We start from the raw sequence: 22,643 nt of genomic DNA on the forward strand, positions 1-22,643 counted from the left end.
CTTTTATGAACAAATGCTTTCTTTCCACCAAAACCATTGTACTCTTGTAGCCCTCAATGCAATTTCTTCACTGGATTTCACAAACCTATGCATCTTCTTTTCTATTCTTGGCATTGGTAAGATTTGCTGCATACAACAATTTTTTTTTACCCAAAAATTTACAATAATGGAAAATACCACAATCAAGTCCTGAAAAACGCAATATCAAATTCATTTTATTTGGTAATTCAGTCTCCATTTGAACTATAAAATATCATCACATAATTTACCAAGCCTTTCTGAAGAGTTTTTCCCTCACAAGAAAAATAGGAGTTAACTAAAACAAAACAAAATCAGATCAATATTTGACAAAACGGTATGTCTTCTTAGTTGTCTTCCAACTGTCAACATCTGGAGACTTTTCTCTGCAAGACCGGTTGGTCCCGATTTTCTATACACGCACATTATCGAAGGCGAAAAATGTATTCCACAACAAAAATGAGCATCTTAAGTCCCTGGGAGTTCATTGCATAAAGAGGATACTGAACGCCATCACCACACAACATACAGCAACGTAAGGACTTTTCCGTTCACCTGGAAAGTAAAATATTATATTGAAATATGTAAAGGAGGAAAACAAAAAGTTCAGACTGATATGAAAATCAAATAAATTACAAAAAATCAGCCATCATTTAAAAAAATTACAGAAATTAAAAAGTCAGCCAATGACACATTAAACCACATGAGTTCATTTTAAAAAAGATAAAAAAATAGCCAAGTCAGCACAAATCATGGAATCGATCCAAGACTGCAATGTTTTTGGCAGCAAAAGTCACCCTGAAATATACTGCATGTTCAAACTCCAGTTACTTCCAAGATGATGTGTCAATCATAGCTGTAAACATTACAATACATTGCTCTAATGTATGGTGAACAACTAAACAACATCTGATGAATTTAGACAAGTGTAGGTATTGTGTGAAGCCAAACTGTATTTAAGGCTATTTATTACGTGGTTTAAGTTGTCGGCAAAGCACTGCAAAGATGAATGTACAGATTTATGAAAATGCACTTCAGATTCATAGGCTGTATGTGACTGATCAAAATAGGGCTGCAACTAACGATTATTTTCATAATCGATTAGTTGACCGATTATTGTTTCGATTAATAACCTTAAAAAAGTGTGGCCATACAACAACGTCTTCCTTCAAAAAAAAATATATATTTTAAGAACGTTTGTTCGATTTTCTAATCGTCAGTGGGGTCAAATCGACGTTCGTTTTCAGCCACAGTGATGGGGAAGTTTAGAAATAATAGAAAACTTCTTCGTCAAAGGAATTTTCAGACCGTGTACGTGGTTTTCTTTCAGAAATTGCATTCATTTTAAAACTAAATGTTAAAAGCAAGTGAAAATTTTAAACAGCGTTCTTTCATTTAGCGAATGTACAACGATTTTTCGTATTAACCACTTAAGCCCGACCAATATGCTGCTAAATGCCCAAAGGCGTTTTTACAATTCGGCACTGCGTCGCTTTAACAGACAATTGCGTGCCCGTGCGACGTGGCTCCCAAACAAAATTGACGTCCTTTTCGCCCACAAATAGAGCTTTCTTTTAGTGGTATTTGATCACCTCTGCGTTTTTTTTTTTTACGCTATAAACAAAAATAGAGCGACAATTTTGAAAAAAATGCAATATTTTTTACTTTTTGCGGTAATAAATATCCCCCCAAAAACATATATAAAATTTATTTTTTTCCTCAGTTTAGGCCGATACGTATTCTTCTACCTATTTTTGGTAAAAAAAAAAAAAAAAAATCGCAATAAGCGTTTATCGATTGGTTTGCGCAACATTTATAGCGTTTACAAAATAGGGGATATTTTTATTGCATTTTTATAAAAAAATAATTTTTTTACTACTAATGGCGGCGATCAGCGATTTTTTTTCGTGACTGCGACATTATGGCGGACACTTCGGACAATTTTGACACATTTTTGGGACCATTGTCATTTTCACAGCAAAAAATGCATTTAAATTGCATTGTTTATTGTGAAAATGACAGCTGCAGTTTGGGAGTTAACCACAGGGGGCGCTGAACGTTTTAGGCTTCACCTAGTGTGTGTTTACAACAGTAGGGGGGTGTGTTTGTAGGTCTGACGTCATCGATTGTGTCTTCCCTATAAAGGGGATGACACGATCGATGCGCCGCCACAGTAAAGCACGGGGAAGCCGTGTTTACATACGGCTCTCCCCGTTCTTCAGCTCCAGGGAGCAATCGCGACGGATCGGCTATAAACGAATAGCCGCGCCGTCGTCCCGGATCGCTCCCCGAGGGAATCCGCCCGCCGCACGCAGCGGGGGGGGTCCCGATCGGACCCCCGACAAGGCAAGGACGTATATATACACGTCCTTCTGCCTGTCCGTGCCATTGTGCGGACGTAAATAGTCTTGTGGCGGGCGTTAAGGGGTTAATTTATTAACAGTAGTGATTATTTGCTCTTTTTGTACTATAAAGGGCTAATTTTCAGTTTTTTTTAAACCCATTTAATCAATTATGAAAATGGTAATCGACCAATTTCATAATGTGCTAAAGTATACCGCCGCTCCCGCGTCGCGACGTTCAAATGTTACGTCGTTTGCGTAAGTGCTTCGTGAATGGCGCTGGACGCCATTCACGTTCACTTTGAAGCAAATGACGTCCTTGCAACGTCATTTGCCGCAATGCACGTCGGGAAAGTTTCCCGACAGAGCATGCACTGTATGGTCGGCGCGGGAGCGCACCTAATTTAAATGATTCCCGCCCCCGGCGGGATCATTTAACTTGCGCGCGCTTACGCCGGGCAAATTTACCGGCGCGCCCTCGCAAGTCACGGAGCTACTGCTCCGTGAATCGAGGGCAGCGCAAAATATTTGCGTGGGCGCAGGGCAAAATCGTTGCCCTGTGCCCGCGCAAATAAAGGAGCAAGCTATGCTGAATCTGGGCCAATATAGGTAAACAGGGTGCTTACTTTGTGTGCTTTGGTAACTTTCAAATAAATATTGCTCTCATCAGATAAAATGTTAAAGGCTTTATATTAACAGATTCATATGCAAAGTTTAGAGAGAGGAGGCTGCATGAAAAAACCAACAAAAACAAATCTAAATTGTGTCAAGTATAATGAACATTGATCCCTTAGCTTTGCATGTGAATAGTGTTACCTATATCAAATTCCCAGTAGAAGGAGCCATATCCCATCCAGTGCATGCTATTGATTGCAACTTCGCACATCTCAATGCCAAACTGATAAGCTAAACCAGTGGTTCTTAACCTCAGTCCTCAAGTACCCCCAACAGGCCATGATTTGGGAATTTCTCTTAGATAAAATAGCTGTTTAAAATGCCAAGCCATTGCCTCAGATTTAAAGCACCTGTGCAAGATAAAGGAAAACCTGCAAACATGGCCTGTTGGGGGTAGTTGAGGACGGAGGTTGAGAACCACTGATCTAAAACACCACATTCATGTCTGCTGGTTTTGTGCAGAATGATGCCAGAAATATCTCTATCCTCAGGTATGGTTTTACAATGATCTCAGCACGTCTGAAATTTTATGGGACTTCAGAGATAGTAGCAGTCGGGGAGAGCTGAAACTCTGAAGTAAATGCTCCCAGTACAGTTTGAGAACATTCAAGCACAGCGCTTCTATGATACACCCTTCAACATGAATGTAGGCCACAGGCCATGTTTTAACATGGGATATTATTTACCAATGCTGCCTAAATGAGCTTTTCAAGTGGTTTCATTTAAAATTAGGCAATGGCATTATTAATGAACTCTGCATGTTTTTTTTTACACCAAAAATGCATATGTATCATTCTAAAAAAAAACAAAACAAAAAAAACAGAGCCTATAAATTGTTTCATGGCCACTGTGGCACAGTTTTTACCGAATGCATATCCAAGGCCAAAACCTTAAAAGCAGTAGTAAACCGCATTAAAGAAAAAAATTGGGCCCCAGGCAGTTTAAGACATAATGTGCTAGTATGCATCGCATATAGCACAATTTGGCAGACTTACATGAAAGCGAAGCCCTCCAGCGGCGTGCTGTCACCACTTCCATCTTCGCCCGGTCTTCCTTCCTGGTTTGTGGGGCTTCGGCAATCTGAATGGCCGAGCCGGCGATTACATCAGTGTTTATGGCATGGCTCTGAAGGAACAGTATGGGAATGCTGTTTCTTCAGAGCGCAGGAGACGTCACCATCTGCATCTAAAGTAAATATCTCCTAAACAGTGCATGGTTAGGAGATATTTACTGTACCGATTGGTAAACATCATACATGGGGAGTTTACTCCTCACACTTTAACTACTTTGAGTCCACCCATTGCCTATAACAGAAGAACGGGAAGCAGTTAACGTACCTGTACATCACTTTTCATTGGCAGCTCTTGCGCGACTCACAGGCCATGCACCCGGTATGTCACCCGGGAACAGCGGATCACCGATGTGTCCAGGTGATAGAAAGTTGTTTTACTATGTGATTGCGGTTTCCATTCACAGCAAACAGATAGTAAACAAACAAAACTGAAGCTAAAGATCAGTTCTCTGCTCTTACTGTAAAAGCAGAGGAAAAAAAAAATCGATGCGGCAGCCTGTGATTGTACAGCAGCCTGTTAGGCTGCATGTACACTCATAACGGCAATGGCCAGCCTGCCCCAGTGTCCCCGATTATTGTCCCCCAGAATGTAATGAAAAATGCAGCCAGCCCTGCCACCTGTCCCAGTGCTCACAAAAACATGCGTCATACACCATATCAATGCTATGATCACCACCATACCCCATCGGTACCATGATCACCACCATTTGCCAAACCAGCATCCTAATCGCCACCATACCAGTGCCCTGATCACTGCCATACACCATATTAGCGCCATAATTACCACCATACCCTGTACTGGCATTCTGCTCATCCCCTATGCCATACCAGCATCCTGATCATTGCCATACCAAAATCCTGATCACCACCATACCCCATATCAGCTTCCTGATCACCAGCTTCCTGATCAGCCCATAGGCCAGTGATGGCGAAAGTTGGCACTCCAGATGTTTTGGAACTACATTTCCCATGATGCTCAGCTACACTGCAGAGTGCATGAGCATCATGGGAAATGTAGTTCCAAAACATCTGGGGTGCCAAGGTTCGCCATCACTGCCATAGGCCATACCAGTGTCCCGATCACCCCCATATCAGCATCCTGATGACTGCCATACCCCCATACTAGTGTCCTGATCACTTCCATACCCCCATACTAGTGTCCTGATCACTGCCATAATTCATACCAGCGTCCAGCATTTTGGGGTCTCAACTGATCAATTTTCAGATATATATCCCCTAGCTTGTAGACCAACGCAGTTATTTTTACCCAAAAATTTAGCAGAATACATTTTGACCTAAACATATAAAGAAAGATTATTTAATTTGCAAAGTTTTATAACAAAAACTAAGTAAAAATAAATAAATGTTTTTTTTTTTCAGAAATGTTGGTCTTTTTTCATTTATATAACAAAAAACCCAGTGGTGATCAAATACTACCAAAATAAAGCTTGATTTGTGCGAACAAAAATGATAAAAAATTCATATGGGTACAGTATTGACCGCATAATTGGCATTCAAAGAGCGACAGTGCTGAAAGCTGAGAATTGACCTGGACTGAAAGTGTCCAGACTTGAAGCGATTAAGGGGGTTCTCACATCTGTGAGTTCCAGGAACATGCAGGTCGCATTTGTGGGGCCATTAATCGTTAATGGCACCCCAAGCACAAACAGAAAAATTTGTGTTTTTGCATGCGACAAAAAAGTAAAAACGTGGCAAGCTCTATGCAAAAAAAAAAAAAAAGAGAAAAAAGTGCAGGAGCTTCTGTGGCGTATTTGTTCGTGTTATATTTTGCAGTGTGTGTGAAAATTATATATATATATATAGCTTTTTTTCAGGGGGAACTTGGGGGAACTCAGTTCCACCACCTCTGGCTCAGACCCTTTGGTGCCTGCTCACCACAATCACTTGTAAACACAGAAGTCTGGTTTCTGTGTTTACAAGTGACAGCTCTGCACTCTGTGTGTAACCCCCTGAACTCTACCCTCTGTATGCAATGCAATCCTGGTATTTAATGCCCCTTTAAGACCCTTCTACTGTTTGTGAAATTTGAATGGGGTCGTGGTTGAGTTCCTGCACCTATTTTCTGAGAAAAAAAGCTCTGTATATATATATATATATATATATATATATATATATATATATATATATATATATATATATATATATATATATATTTTTATGGTTAGACTCACACCTGTCTACATTAAAACGTTAACTTACCAATCCGTGCACACTTCCAAAATATTCCAAGTACTCTGCAACAAAAACACATAAAGATTACTTGACAAGAAGCAGAGACATCAATCATATATAGGAAACAATGCATTTGAAACATTCATAGTGTCTTAGAACAGTTTAAACTAGTGTGTATTAAAGATGTGGGATTTCCCTTTACTGGAAATACCCTTAAAGCTGGCCATAGGATGGAAATAGGGCCGGTTTAGCAAGGACCAGTGAAACACACATGCCCAGGGAAAGATAAGAAGTTATGAAAAAATGTACTTTCAATTACACAAATAAAGAATAACAGCTTTTTAAAAGTGCTTATAAACCTCAGACATGGAATTTGAACAAAGCATATCCCTCAATAGTGTGTACTTGTCTCAATCCAGAGCACCAAGTGTTATTTCTGTCTGCTGCTTTGTTACTCTGTTATCAACATGAATTCCTTCTGACAAGTTTTCCTTACACCAAGAAAAAAAAAAGGCGACGGGAGGTACCTCCAGCAGATTGACAGCATGTGCTCTCCACCCCCTGCTTTTCAGAGCTGAGAAATTAAGCGCAAATACAGAACTTATTCAATAATATTATGGTGCGGAATTCCAAATACCACACACTAGTCAACGGGCAGTTGGGTGGGTGGTAGGTTGGCTGGATTTGAACTCATAACCTGAGTGCTTTGGAGACATCTGAGCAGATCATCAAGCCATTGTGCCAAGTACGCATAATAGTGAAGTATGATTAATCATTTAAAGGACCAAGCCTATTTTTTACACTCTGCGTTTACAAGTTAAAATATATATATATATTTTTTTGCTAGAAAATACTTATATATATATATATATAGCCGGATTCAGGTAGAGCGGCGTATATTTGAGCGGGCGTAGCGCATCTCATATGCTCTACGCCGACGTAACAGAGAGGCAAGAACAGTATTCACAAAGCACTTTCTCCCTAAGTTACGGCGGCATAGCGTAAATGGGCCGGCGTAAGCCCGCCTAATTCAAAGTAGGCAGGTAGTGGGCGTGATGTATTGAAATGAAGCATGACCCCATGGAAATGAAGGGCCGAACGAACGGTGCATGTGCGCGCATGCTCAGAATCACGTCGCATATACTCCCTAAGATACGACGGCTCAATGCCTTTGACGTGAACGTAACCTATGCCCAGCCCCATTCACGTACGACTTACGTAAACAACGTAAAATACGACGGCTGTTCCGTCGTCCATACCCTAACATGACTTACCCCTGCTTTAGGTGGAATAACTTTACGCCGGACGTACGCCTTACGTAAACGGCGTAGATTACAGCGACGGGCGCAAGTACGTTCGTGAATCAGCGTATCTAGGTCATTTACATATTCGACACGTAAATACACTTTTTGGAACTAAAAAAAATAAGACAACAGTAACATTAGCCCAATTTTGTTTTTAGATTGTGAAAGAATGTTACGTTGAGTAAATTGATACCCAACATGTCACGCTTCAAAATTGCGCCTGCTCGTGGAATGGTGACAATGACCCTTAAAAATATCCATAGACATTTAAAAATGTCTACAGGTTACTCAGTTTTGAGATACAGAGGAGGTCTAGGGCTGGAATTATTGCTCTCGATCCACTGATCGCGGTGATAACGGTGTTCAAACCACACATGAAGTTTCATATGTGGGCACTACTCACGTTTGTGTTCGCTACTGCGTGCAAGCTCGTCGGGATGGGGCGCTTTACATTTTTTTCCCCCCTTATTTAACTTTTTATTTTGACACTGTCTGTTTATTAAAACATGTTTGTGTCACCTTTATTGCTATTACAAGGAATGTAAACATCCCTTGTAATGAGAATAAAAAAAAAAAAAGCATGACCGGACCTCGGAAATATGAGATCTGGGTTCATATTTACACTAAAATGCAAAAAAAAAAAAAGAAAAAAAAAAATCTTCTTAAATTTGATGTCGCTTCCGCCCACCAATGCTATGGAGCCAAGTGGGGCCCATCTTCCCCTCACAGGGCTTACAGGCAGTGGACGCAATTATCTCCGCCGGTACTGAAGTCTCTGGTAAGCGACAGACGACTGGAGTGTGGCCGGAGGGGGATAGGCACCTCTCCCGTCACCCATAAAAGTGATTTTGCTGTGAATCTGTTGCCGAGACCACTTTTATCTTAAAGAGAAACGCACGCCGTTCCTGAAAATACCAGGGGTTATGGCAGCTAGCTGCTGCCATAACAACAGTATTTAGCGGCAAAGTACCGATGTACAGGTACGCCGATTTGCGTGGTTAAAGAATAAACAAAGAAATTACTGCTTGATAGTCACCTAAATAAAATAAACATGAAAAAATATGCAAGTGTAAATATAACTTTACATTGTAATACTCATTCATACCTGTATTTGTTAGCATAAAAGGAAAAAAATAAATATAATAGGAATACTAATTACAATATTCATCAATAGATGCACACGAGGTAGAGCTCATCTCAAAAAATGTTCTTCACATACATGGATCATGGTTGCAGTTCAGTGCTACATAATAACTTGGTAGAAATTGGCACATGCAGATCTGCGGAATCGGCGATTCAGAATTTACTAAGGCATGTTCGGCGCTAATAGTGTGAATTTTCATTCGCACATTCACCTATTTGAACTCTTAATTGCCTGATATGGGTGCCATTACATGTAGAGCACCCAGTACTTCCTGTGAATCTTAGCAAATGACCCGCACTGTCACAATATATTTTTATTTTTACCCAAAATATGCTGACCCTAACCTTGATCTTTTTTTTTTTTTTACACACTTTATAAGTTTACAATTCATTCAATAGAGGAAGGAAACCCAAGGACGGGCTCACAGTGACTGATCACTGTGATAGCCAGCGACAGTCCCAGGTCCCGACCGTTGGTACAAGACCCGGGGCTGAGAGCTCCCAGCACAAAGGGAGATCTGCATATATGTGGCCCCAAGAAAAAAAGCCCACTTCTGTGAGGTCACATATCGGTGCAAAGGGGTTAATTTAGGTGCCTCAGCATGTCAACCAAAAAATTTGCATTTCTTTTAAAAGTGGACATTCAGATTCTTACAAAATGCACATTCCTTTCTGGTCCTTTTTAAGCCCAGCTACATAAACATTGAGTCAAACGAATATCGAAGTGCACAAGAATGTACAGTATATAAGCATACAGGGTTGAAAAAAGTAATGCTCATTGGAAATTAAGAATGTATACATTTAAAGTATCAGCCTAAGTGACACATGTATGAGTTGTCCTCAATTTTTCAGGTATAGAAAACACGCCAGGAAATGCAAAAATTTGAGCCAATCCATCAGATGTTATCAGCTACATTCCACAGGCCTGATCTAATTGACCTTATGGAGGAGGTGATCAGTACCCTGCAGGGAAAGGTCTTCCTGGCTAGTACCCAGAAAAGAGCTGGCAGCATTTAAGACTACTGAAACAAGTCTAATAGCAGATCCTAAATCTGCTTCTGCTTGTGAAATAAAAATCCCACCCAAAGCTGCAAATCAATTCTGATCTGATCGTGGCATCTTGCAGCACGGCATATCTTTAACTGCCATTTATATTTTACTCTGGCTGCTCATATACTACCATCCCTTATGCAACCACTCATGTACAAAAGCTTCAATTTAAAGACGCCATGCCATAACATCCATGCCGTGACCATGTACATGGTGTCTGGATTCAGGCAGATCAACCGGCCAGCTAAAAAGAAAAAGAAAAAAGGGGCAGAGACAAACTTTAGCAAGGCTTTTGAAGGCATTGCACTATGGAGTTACAGTCAGTTAAAACTTCTTTTTCTAAATCTGACATTTCTATTAAACATCTGATACATACCGTACTTCATAAACTTCTACCAATGAAAATCATTTTATCTTTTTTAGGAGAACACAGAAACATTGTCAAAATAAAAGGGAAGCTATAGAGGTAAATGATTTAGGGTAATTTATATTTATAAACTGATACATACATACACATTATATATATAGTATTTGTTATTCTAAATGTATACCTGTGCAAAACACGAGAAACACCTATGTGTACTACAATACACCACTCTTCACATACAGTATATACAACAATGTGATTAATAAATACAGTGCTTTTCAAAGCACCCCCCCCTCTCCCTTTAGGCAGTTGACCTTCATATTAGTTCTTCCAGTGCAATATAGAAAAGTTCACAATTTCATTTTAAAAGTCTTTGTGCAATCACTCCACAAAGTGGCAAAAAATGAAAAGAAATATATACATTAAAAAACAAAAAACAAACAGTGCTTGAGAATTAGTGCCATCTTCCACTCTCTATTAGGTGACCAGGATCGCTCCCCTCTTGAACACCTCCCTCGCTAAATTTCAATGACCCCTTAGCCAATTAGAGGGTCTTTTTGCTCCATCCACTGGACTCTGCTTTCGGCGGGGGTCTCCGCTCTGGATTATTAAACTTCCACCTCCTTTTGTTACTCCTCAGGGCCAATCATATAAAAGAAACCAGGAAGGCAGCATCCAATAGTGCAATACTGCTTTATTTAAGAGTCTTGAACCACTTAAGGACCGGACCAATATGCTGCTAAATGACCCAAGGGGTTTTTACAATTCGGCACTGCGTCGCTTTAACAGACAATTGCGCGGTCGTGCGACGTGGCTCTCAAACAAAATTGGCGTCCTTTTTCCCCACAAATAGAGCTTTCTTTTGGTGGTATTTGATCACCTCTGCGGTTTTTATTTTTTGCGCTATAAACAAAAATAGAGCGACAATTTTGAAAAAAAAAAATTCAATATTTTTTACTTTTTGCTATAATAAATATCCCCCAAAAACATATATAACATTTTTTTCCCCTAAGTTTAGGCCGCTACGTATTCTTCTACCTATTTTGGTACAAAAAAAAAAAAAAATATCGCAATAAGCGTTTATCGATTGGTTTGCGCAAAATGTATAGCGTTTACAAAATAGGGGATAGTTTTATTATTTTTATTTTTTTACTACTAATGGCGGCGATCAGCGATTTTTTTTCGTGACTGCGACATTATGGTGGACACTTCGGACAATTTTGACACATTTTTGGGACCATTGTCATTTTCACAGCAAAAAATGCATTTAAATTGCATTGTTTATTGTGAAAATGACAGTTGCAGTTTGGGAGTTAACCACAGGGGGCGCTGTAGGAGTTAGGGTTCACCTAGTGTGTGTTTACAACTGTAGGGGGGTGTGGCTGTAGGTCGGACGTCACTGATCGAGTCTCCCCATAAAAGGGATCACTCGATCGATGCAGCCGCCACAGTGAAGCACGGGGAAGCCGTGTTTACATACGGCGGCTAGAAACGAATAGCCGCGCCCTCGTCCCGGATCGCTCCTGAAGCCACGGGAACCGCCACATGTACGGAGGGGTGGGGGCTCCCGATCGGACCCCCGACCCACGTCTAGGCAGGCACGTACAGGTACATTGATGTGCCTGTCCGTGCCATTCTGCCGATGTAAATGTACATGCGGCTGTCCGGAAGTGGTTAAAAACAAATAAAATCCACTTACAATGTTAACAGGACTGTATGACACAAGCTAGAAAAATGCACACAGACTCCTCGGTACACTCCTGCACTCCACAAACTGGAAATGACAAAAGCAGAAGTGATGTGAAAAGATTAGTCCAATGTGTTTTGATGATCCGATGTCATCAGGGACGGTGCCGAAGGTGGCACTAAATTCTCAAACACTTTTTTGGTACTTTACTTAATGTGGAGTGATTACACAAAGACTTAAAATTGTATTGGGAACTTTTCTATATTGCACTGAAGGAACTAATTAAAAAAGGCAAATGCCTGAAGGGAAGAAGTTTTTTATCTTTTTTTTTAACATGGAAAAAGTACTGTATAGATTAAAAGGGTTACTAAAGGAAAAACTATTTTTCCTTTAAAATAACAAACATGTTATACTTACCGCCACTGTGCAGTTCGTTTTGCACAGAGTGGCCCCGATCCACATCTTCTGGGGTCCCTCGGCGGCTGTCTCTGGTCCTCCCCGCAATTACTGACCACAGTCATGCGAGAGCTCGCATGGTGGTGAGTAATTGCGGGCGCACTCCCGTGATACAGCGAGCTGCCATAGCCGCTCACTGCATCACTTGGCCCCGCCCCTCGGCGCGCCGCATCACTGGATGCGATTGACAGCAGCTCCAGCCAATGGCTGCACTGCTCTCAATCCATCCGCTCTAGTCAATCAGCGACCAGGCTGAGCGGCGAAGAGGATCTCGGGACCGTGCGGGACATTCGAGGGGTCAAGTAAGTATAACGGGGGCTCGGGGGGGCCAACAGCATCAGATGTTTTTTCACCTTAATGCATAGATTGCATTAAGGTGAATTTTTTTTTTTTACTTTACAACTCCTTTAAAAGAACATTTTTGTATACACAGTGCCTTGAAAAAGTATTCACCCCATGAAATGTTACATCCAAAAATGAAAAAAAAAAAAAATTATTGGGATTTTATGTGATAGACCAACACAAAGTGGCACATAATTGTGAAGTGGAAGGAAAATAATAAATGGTTTTCAATTTTTTTTTTTACAAATAATTATCTGAAAAGTGTGGCGTGCATTTGTATTCAGCCCCCCTGAGTCAATACTTTGTAGAACCGCCTTTCACTGCAATTACGGCTCCAAGTCTTTTTGGGGATGTCTCTTCCAGCTTTGCACATCTAGAGAGTGACATTTTTGCCCATTCTTTGCAAACTAGCTCAAGCTCTGTCAGATTGGATGGAGAGTGTCTGAACAGCAATTGTTAAGTCTTGCCACAGATTCCCATTTGGATTTAGGTCTGGACTTTGACTGGGCCATTCTAAACACATGAATATGCTTTGATCTAAACCATTCCATTGCAGCTCTGGCTGTATGTTTAGGGTCGTTGTCCCAGTCAAGTCTTGCAGATTCTAACAGGATTTCATCTAAGACTGCCCTGTATTCGGCTCCATCCAGTTTCCCATCAACTCTGACCAGCTTCTCTGTCCCTGCTGAAGAAAAGCATCCCACAACATGATGCTGCCACCACCATGTTTTATGGTGGGGATGGTGTGTTCAAGGTGATGTGCAGTGTTAGTTTTCTGCCACACACAGCACTTTGTTTTTAGGCCCGAAAAGTTACACTTTGACCAGAGCACCTTCTTCCACATGTTTGCTGTGTCCCCCACAGTGGCTTCTGGCAAACTGAAAACGGGACTTCTGAGGACTTCCTTTCAACAATGGCTTTCTTCTTGCCACGCTTCCATAAAGGCCAGATTTGTGGAGTGCACAACTAATAGTTGTCCTGTGGACAAATTCTCCCACCTGAGCTGTGGATCTCTGCAGCTCCTCCAGAGTTTCCATGGACCTCTTGGCCGCTTCTCTGATTAATGCTTTCCTTACCCGGCCTGTCAGTTTAGGTGGGCGGCCATGTCTTGGCAGGTTTTCAGTTGTGCCATACTCTTTCTATTTTCGGATGATGGATTGAACAGTGCTCTGTGAGATGTTCAAAGCTTGGGATACTTTTTTGTAACCCAACCCTTATTTAAACTTTTCCACTACTTTATCCCTGACCCATCTGGTGTGTTCCTTGGCCTTTGTGATGCGGTTTGCCCACTAAGGTTCTCTAACAAACCTCTGAGGGCTTCACAGAACAGCTGTATTTATACTGAGATTAAAATTACACACAGATAGACTCTATTTACTAATTAGGTGACTTCTGAAGGCAATTGGTTCCACTAGACTTTAGTTAGGGGTATCAGAGTAAAGGGGTCTGAATACAAATGCACGTCACACACTTTAGATATTTGTAAATGCATTTGAAAATCATTTATCATAATTTTCCTTCCAAACACAATTATGTGCCACTTTGTGTTGTTCTATCACATAAAATCCCAATAAAATACATCTACGTTTTTGGTTGCAACATGACAAAATGTGGAACATTACAAGGGGTAAGAATACCTTTTCAAGGAACTGTATGTTAAGGGAAGTGTATTGTAGTTCACATAGGAGTTTCTCTTTTTTTTTTTTATAAAACAAGAAGGTCTTTTTGCACAGGTATACATTTAGAAACAAATTCATTTATGTTTTGGTTCATTTGAGAATGGTTTATAAAAGGGGCAAGAATATTGTAGTTCACAAGCGTGATACACCATTGTATTTTTTAGTTTTTATTCCCTTTTACTTGGGTTAAAAAAAAAGGTGTTTGGGCAAATATTTTTTATCACAGTAGCGTGGGAGCAGCAACCCATTTCAGGAACTCTCTCTTGAAATCATGTACAGAGCTAATGAATAAAGGACCAGTAGCCTCCCCAACCTATTCACTTTTACCGTTTATAAATTATAGCATTCAACAATGAAGTTTAAGCTGAAAACAAGAGGCTCTTTATTACATGGAATAAAAAATAAACACCATATGAATAGCTGAGAACTTTGTCAACATAAAACCACTCAATAAGTATTCATTATTAACCTAAATAGAACCATATTGAAAACATTTAATAAAAAAATTCTCCAGCCCAAATGAAAAACAAAATTAAATTGCTTTCAATAGCTTGTACTTACTGGAAACTACAGAACAGTTGAGGACAGGGGAATGTTACAGCAAAAGCACATGTTTAGTATAGATGTTATATCTCACAAGAGATGCACACTACAGTGCTGTGCAAACTGTTGGTGCTATATAAATCCTGTATAATAATAATTCATAAACGATTTGAATCTTAAGTGGATTAAAATGTGATAATTTTTCCTCTAAATGAAATCATGGCATTATGAAAATGTGACTCTGCCATCGTCTCCATACGTGAGCAAATTGTGAAATGGTAAAAATCTAAAATTTTAAAAGTATCTTACCCAGTTTTATTTTTGTCCAGAAGATTGGGCATCATAGCTCGGAGATAAGCACATGTGCAAATCAGCAGTAGAATCACTGTTAATAGGCTCTGGAAGTTAAAAATGGCAGACTGGCAAAAAAAAAAAAAAAAAAATACATGATTAGTAAAATAATCATAAACCCAGGTAGGTTGATTCGACATTGTCAACTTTGAGAGGCCATAAATTCTAACAGAAGTTGGACTATATGAGAGAACAATACATATGAAAATACGAGAACGTTCTAGCTCAGAGTCTTCAATAAACTGATCTATAGGCAAAAGCTTTTTTCATTTTTGGATAGCGTTGGGAAAATTTACTGTACAACCCTTTCCCCCTCATTTTCAGCCCTAGAAAAACAGGAAGTGAAAATTCCCCCCCGGCCCACATTATCAGAACAGACGTTTCCCAAAGGAAGACCTCCCCTTCACTTCCTACTCTGGTGACAACTATACAAATCAGGATTTAATATTGGTAAAATTTAAAACATTTATCCCAAAAGGATAAAACTGTCCAATGTAACCAAATCCAAATGTTATCTGGAGTTTGGCTTCAATTTGTTCAGTGTATCCAAATCTACTAGTACAGCCAACACCTTCCCTCTCCCCAGACTGACAATGCTGTTGTCCAAAAGGTGCCCCTGTGTTCATTCATAATTGAGGGCAACCAAGTACAGGTGGTGTGTTACTGGTCAGTTCACCAGGTTAAAACAGAGGGAAAAAGAGCCTAGAATTAGAAAATAAATGCGGCCACATCATCCAACGATTGGTAAGGTCCAATAGATTTAATTTTTGGTTTAGGGTTTAATTACCGCTTCAAGCATGTCTCCAGACCTAAACCCCATTGAGCATCTGTGGGTATCCTCAAATGGAAGGTGGAGGAGCACAAGGTCTCTAAGGCCCTGTACACACGATCAGTCCATCCGATGAAAACGGACTGAAGGCTGATGATCTGATGTGCCTACACACCATCGGTTCAAAAAACGATCGAGTCCAACACGGTGACGTAAAACACGACGTGCTGAAAAAAACAAAGTTCAATGCTTTCAAGCATGCGTCGACTTGATTCTGAGCATGCCCGGGTTTGGAACCGATGCTTTTGCGTACTAACCATCAGTTTTGACCTATCGGTTACCAGTCCATCAGTTCAATTTTAAAGCAAGTTCTAAATTTCTGGACTGAAGGATCATGGACTGATGGGGCCCACACACGGTTGGTTTAGACCGATGAAACTGAACTTCAGTCCGTTTTCATCAGTTTGGACTGATCGTGTGTACAGGGCCTAAGACTCCATTCACACTGGGCGGTTTTCAAGCGCTATTGCGCTAAAAATAGCGCCTGCAAACCAACCTGAAACAGCGGATGCTGTTTCTCCAGTGTGAAAGCCCAGAGGGACTGCTCCAAAAGACCTGCTTTGGAACATTCTTCGGAACGGTGAAGGAGCGGTGTGTTTACCGCTCCTTCCAATTGAAAGCAATGGGAAACTGCGGCTATTAACTCTTTTGGCCGCGGGCGGGGGCCAAAACCGCACCGTTAGTGGGCGAATACCGCCGCAATTCCGTCGGTAAAGCGCCGCTCCAGTGTTAAAGAAGCCTTACATTCACTAGCTCCGTGATGTCATCATGAAGGAAAGGAAGAGAACTCAGGTGGCAACCTGTGAGACTCTGGTGAACTCCATTCCTGAGGGGGTTAAGGCGGGCTGGAAAATAATGGTCACACAAAATTGACACTTTGGACCCAATTTGGACATTTTCACTTAGGGGTGTACTTACTTTTGTTGCCAGCTGTGTAGACATTAGTGGCTGGGTGTTTAAGTTATTTGAGGGGACAGCAAATTTACACCATACAAGCTGTACACACACTACTTTACATTGTAGCAAAGTGTAATTTCTTTAGTCTTGTCACATGAAAAGATATGCTAAAATATTTACAAAAATGTGAGGGGTGTACTATATATTAGTTAATAAATGTGTTTGTACGCAATGACTGCATTATTTACATTTAAAGTGGAGTTTCACCCAAAAATGGAACTTCCACTTTTTGGAACCCTCCCCCCCTCCAGTGTCACATTTGACACCTTTCAGGGAGGAGGGAGGGACCAGATACCTGTCTAATACAGGTATTTGCTCCCACTTCCTGGCATAGATCAGCTTGGTGATCTACGCCACATTCTGGTGCCTACTTTGTGCCCCCCTGCTGTCTTCTGGGAGACACACAGCTCCCAGAACACAGCAGGGACCAGTACAGATGCGCAGCGCGTGTTGCGCATGCGCAGTAGGGAACCGCAGCGCTTCATTTCCTGATTCTCTCACCGAGGATGGCGGCGGGGGCAGCCGAGAGATTGCTCGGCCTCGGCTGCCGACATCGCGGGCACCCAGGACAGGTAAGTGTCCATTTATTAAAAGTCAGCAACTGCTGTATTTGTAGCTGCTGGCTTTTAAGATTATTTTTTTTTAAGTGGGACCTCCACTTTAAGTAAGCTTGGCCAACAGGAGGAGCTCCCCGACATCACAGCTGGGATGTGTTTTTACTAGAGTGTTAGTAAAATACATGGACATTCTGTAACTGCCTGAAGATAATTTATAGGGGTTAATATGAAACTATAAAATGGGTTGCAAAAAATGCCGATCACATGATCACGTGATTTTCTAAGCAATGCATAAGGGGAAAAAATGCACATGGCTTTTCTTATAAAACATACATAGGTCAAAGTGACAGAAAGAGATAGAAGCATAATGATTATCCACAGGCAGACTAGTTGCAATTGCTCTTGTTGGAATACCTTGCTGGTCAGATTGATGGACTCTAGGGGAAGCAGATCACTTTCCTTTTGACTTTGTTTGACCTCACTTATACGGCACTGGAAGCTTAAAATTGAATTTAACCATTTGATATGCTCTAAAGACAAAACATTAACATGGCTTTAGGCACCAGTTGGAAAGCTGTCAATGCAATGGATACCAGAGCCTGGCTATCAGAAGCATCTCTCCCAAGTCTAACCTTGTGTCTTATCTGATCAAGGAGAAAAGAGACTTCTGGCTTCCATCTTCATGTCCAAATGTGTCTTTCAACACAACGAGCAAAAAAGAATGCCTCTACTCTGGATGTTATCAATGGATATTCTGACCTTCCCCTCTACATATTCAATGTATATGTTAACAAAGGACGTGCAAAGAAAAGCCACAGTCTCCTTAACACTTTTCACTGTGACACATGTGCTCAAGAGTTCTGTAACAGGGAGTGTGGAAGCCATTTCCGCCCCCTCCTCCTGTGCCATGATAAATGTAATATCTTATCTTGCAGCCAGTAAAGCAGAGGAAATTGGTAGTGATATTAACCCTTTACCACACATACATGTTAAGGGTAAAGAGTAGGGTACTGTATAAGCACATGTTCTGAGTTACTGCAGTGTTTAATGTTAGTGAAGGCTTTATTGTCTTTTAATGTAAATCTTCAGTTTTATACGTTACCCTTTCCTTAAAGGAGTTGTAAAGGCAGAAGTTTTTTTATCTTAATGCACTAAGCCCCTCCCCACTTATCTGAGCCCCATCCCTGTGCATGAGTCCCTCAGCCATCCACGACTCTCCCCCCTGATTGACGGAGACACAGCAGCGGAGCCACTGGCTCCCACGTCTGTCAAAGTCACTTAGCCAATCAGGAGGGAGAGGGGACAAGGCCGAATGGCAGCTCCATGTCTGAATGGATACACAGAGCTGCAGCTCAGCCCGGGTGCCCCCATAGCAAGCCGACTGCTGTGGGGGCACTCGACAAGAGGTAGGGGCCAAGAGCAGCGACAAAGGACCCAAGAAGAGGAGGATCTGGTCTGCTATGTGCAAACCTATGCACAGAGGAGGTAAGTTTAACAAGACTTTACAGTCATTTAAACCACCTCAATACTGGCCACTTTCACCCAGTTCCTGCCCAGGCCAATTTTCAGCTTTCAGCGCTGTTACACTTTGACAATTGCACGGTCACGCAATGCTGTACCCAAATAGTTTTTTTTTTATTTTCTTCCCACAAATGGAGCTTTCTTTTGGTGGTATTTATTCACCACTGGGATTTTAATCATTTTTTGTTATGTAAATAAGTAATTTTTCTCCTTTACTGATGTGCACTGATAAGGCTGCACTGATGAGGAGGCACTAATATGCAGCACAGATAGGCACTGAAAGGCAGCACTGACGGGCAGTGTTGGGGCTGCACTGCACTGATTACACTGCTCAGGCTTCAGTACCCACAAGGCCCCAATGTGCTTTTGCTGCTTCAGAATATGTAAATACGTTAGTGTACATGATTTGCACATACATTCAGTTTTATAGGATATAGATTATATATCTATATATTACACACATGCGTCCGTGGGGCCATTGTTGGTGTCGATAGAGCAGTAGGGCAGAGTAGTTTTTTAAATTTATACCATTTAATTATTAGATTTTCAAAACTTTTTTTACAATTTTTTTTTTAGGAGCACCATTGGGAGGCTTTGGTGAAATATCAAGGGTGTAAACAGACCCCTGATGTCTAACTTTTGATATGGGCAAAGGGACTGAGAACAGAGATTCCCCAGTCAGTCCCTTTCTCTGGGGACACAGCTGCACTGGACAATGAACGAATGGGAAGTGCCCTGTGCAACTTCCTGTTCATTCATAACTGGAAGAATCATAAACTGTGTTTAGTATGCTTCAGTAATGAATAAACACAGTGAGTGATCGGTACCTAAATGACATATTTAGTGGCCCCTTCCCCACTCTTCATTTTGAAATATGCTCCGCAGCAGCCAGCAAAAGGAGGAGAGGAGGGAGACTGACAGCACTGCAGAGTGGGTGATATGGGGGGGCTCAGGCAGCAGGGGGAATCTGTGCTGCAAATGGTGATTAGGGTGTGCCCTTGTGCCCATCTTTACAAAAAAATGGCGATTTAACCACCTCTCCTACTTCCAATACAGAATTTTGCTGTGGTCCCATTCTTCTTCATCTTTGTTGATGGAACCTCCTACTGAATCATGAAACTGAAGGTTTTCACCTCAAAACTGGTCAGCTATGACATGTGTTAAAAGGCATGTGATCATAAAATGAAGCTTCTTTTCACAGAAAGGGTTGCACTCCGTTTTCGGCATGCTTTAGACCAGGGGTGTCCAAACTTTTTTCAAAGAGGGCCAGATTTGATTAAGTGAACATACGTAAGGGCCGACTATTTTGCCTGACATTCTTTGAACTATTAAAATTTGGTCTTGGTGTGTTCGTCTGAGAACTAATACACAGAATTCTCTTGGCTGTGTGTGGTAAAGAGATGAGCTTGGGCGTGTTATTTGGATATACTGTATATATTTCTTGTGTGGCCCCAATGAATCCCAAAGCGCTGCTCAGGACTAAGGATGAGCTTGGGCATGTTATTTGGATATACCGTATTTAATCGGCGTATAACACACACAGCCTTACCATTGCCATAAGTGCAGCCTCACATGTGCCATAAGTGCAGCCTCACATGTGCCATAAGTGCAGCCTCACATGTGCCATAATGGCAGCCTGATCGATGCCCATCTGCAGCCTTGGAGGGTAGTGGGAGGGGGGCGGGAGGAGTGCCGACAGATTACAAACAGGAGAATCTCTTGTTTACTCTGTGGCCTCTTTAATACAAAGTCCCGCCTCCTATGATAGACAGAATACTGGTCCAATGGCATCCCAGGAGACGGAACTTTCAATACAGAAGCTGCGGAGTAAACAGGAGATTCTCTTCATGTAATCTGACGGCGCTCGTCCTGCCCCCTCCCTGTCCCCTCCAAGGCAGCGCCGATAAATACGGTATATGGGCCGGATTCAGAAAGCCCGGCGTTACTTTGTGCGGGCGTAGCTTATCTCAGATACGCTACGCCGCCGTAACCTAGTGAGGCAGGTTCTGTATTCAGAAAGAACCTGCGCCCTAAGTTACGGCGGCGTAGCGTATGAGGGCCGGCGTAAGCCCGCCAAATTCAAAATAGGAAGATGTGGGCGTGTTTTATGGTAATTCAGTGTGACCCCACGTAAATGAAGTTTTTTTACGAACGGCGCATGCGCCGTCCGTGATCGTATCCCAGTGAGCATGCTCCAAATTACACCGCAAAGCCTCATTGGTTTCGACGTGAACGTAACTTCCGCAAAGCCCTATTTGCGAACGACTTACGCAAACGACGCAAAAATTAGACACTGGCCCGATGTCCATACTTAACATTGGCTACGCCTCATATAGCAGGGGTAACTTTACGCCGGAAAAAGCCTTACGTAAACGACGTAAAAAAATGCGCCGGGCGGACGTACGTTTATGAATCGGCGTATCTACGCGTAAATCTCCGGAAGCGCCACCTAGCGGCCAGCGTAAATATGCAACTAAGATACGACGGCGTAAGACTTACGTCAGTCGTATCTTAGCCAAATTTCGGCGTATCTTGCTTTCTGAATACAAAGAGAAGATACGCCGGCGCATGCTAGAATTTACGCGGCGTATCAATAGATACGCCAATGTAAATGGTTTCTGAATCCGGGCCTATATCTTTTGTGGCCCTGGGGGCCACAAACAATATATATATCCAAATCCCCAGGGGGGCCATATTAAAGCAACAGGGGGGGCAGTATTTGGCCGGCGGGCCGGACTTTGGACATGCCTGCTTTAGACCCCATTCACACCTGAGCGACAAAACGCCCGACGCCGGACGCTTCTGTTGCTCGAGGGGAGAATTCCCATTGCTGTCTATGGAGATGGTTCACATCTCATAGACGCCGAACGCCTGTCGCCTGAAAAAAAGTCCCGGACCCTTTTTTTCAGGCGACATAGGCGTTTTCCCATTGACAGCAATGGGAAGACTTTGAGGAAAAAAAAAAAAAAAGTGAAAGTTTTGTACTCGCGGCAAAATACGCCGCTACACGCGAACGCGGCTGTCGCTCAGATGTGAATGCAGCCTTAGACAAAATGCCTGGTGAAGTTCTGTAAAAGTTTTGGTTGCTCTTCACTCCACAGCTATTTTGGCAAAGTGACCCATGTGAAATGAGAGATTTCGATATGGATAAATTTAGCTGTCCTTTAGATAGAAAATAACACCTTTTAGATTTCTCTAGTGAAGCAACGGACGCAATAATCTAATCAAACGCAGCATTCTTGAGTCTCCCATTTCCATCTCAGGCCTCACATACTATCTCTCTCCAGAATGCTTTTAAGAGCCTCTCAGCTACCTATCGCTCTCCTTCCAACTCCTTTGCTCATCTCAGAAAATCTTCTTCCACTTAAGATTTGGATGTTTGTGATCAGGAAGTACCTTCGCTTTTATCCTGACAAAGGTCAGAAGGAAACAACAGCCATGGGTGTCAGGAGACAAGACATCTACGTTTATTTTCCTGCAAGAAATTTACAGCACTGTGTAATGCATACGGCCCACTCATAAAATGTGTGTTGACCCCCGACCTTATAAATCAATCA

The 22,643-nt window shown here is 41.8% G+C and overlaps 1 protein-coding gene across 1 annotated transcript in view; it reads right to left on the reverse strand.

Moving 5' to 3' along the window:
• Nucleotides 1–360: 360 nt before the first annotated feature.
• The window catches only part of TMEM167A (transmembrane protein 167A), a 34,840-nt gene continuing 12,557 nt past the window's right edge, over nt 361–22,643 (reverse strand). Inside the window, exons 2-4 of the mRNA XM_040341686.1 lie at nt 15,181–15,290; nt 6,328–6,362; nt 361–573 (exon numbers count right to left, since the gene is read on the reverse strand). Of these exons, the coding sequence (XP_040197620.1) occupies nt 503–573; nt 6,328–6,362; nt 15,181–15,290 (216 nt within the window). The 3' untranslated portion in view covers nt 361–502. The remainder of the gene's footprint in view (nt 574–6,327; nt 6,363–15,180; nt 15,291–22,643) is intronic.

The sequence above is a fragment of the Rana temporaria genome, chromosome 1, assembly GCF_905171775.1.
Source record: "Rana temporaria chromosome 1, aRanTem1.1, whole genome shotgun sequence".
Lineage (NCBI taxonomy): Eukaryota > Metazoa > Chordata > Amphibia > Anura > Ranidae > Rana > Rana temporaria.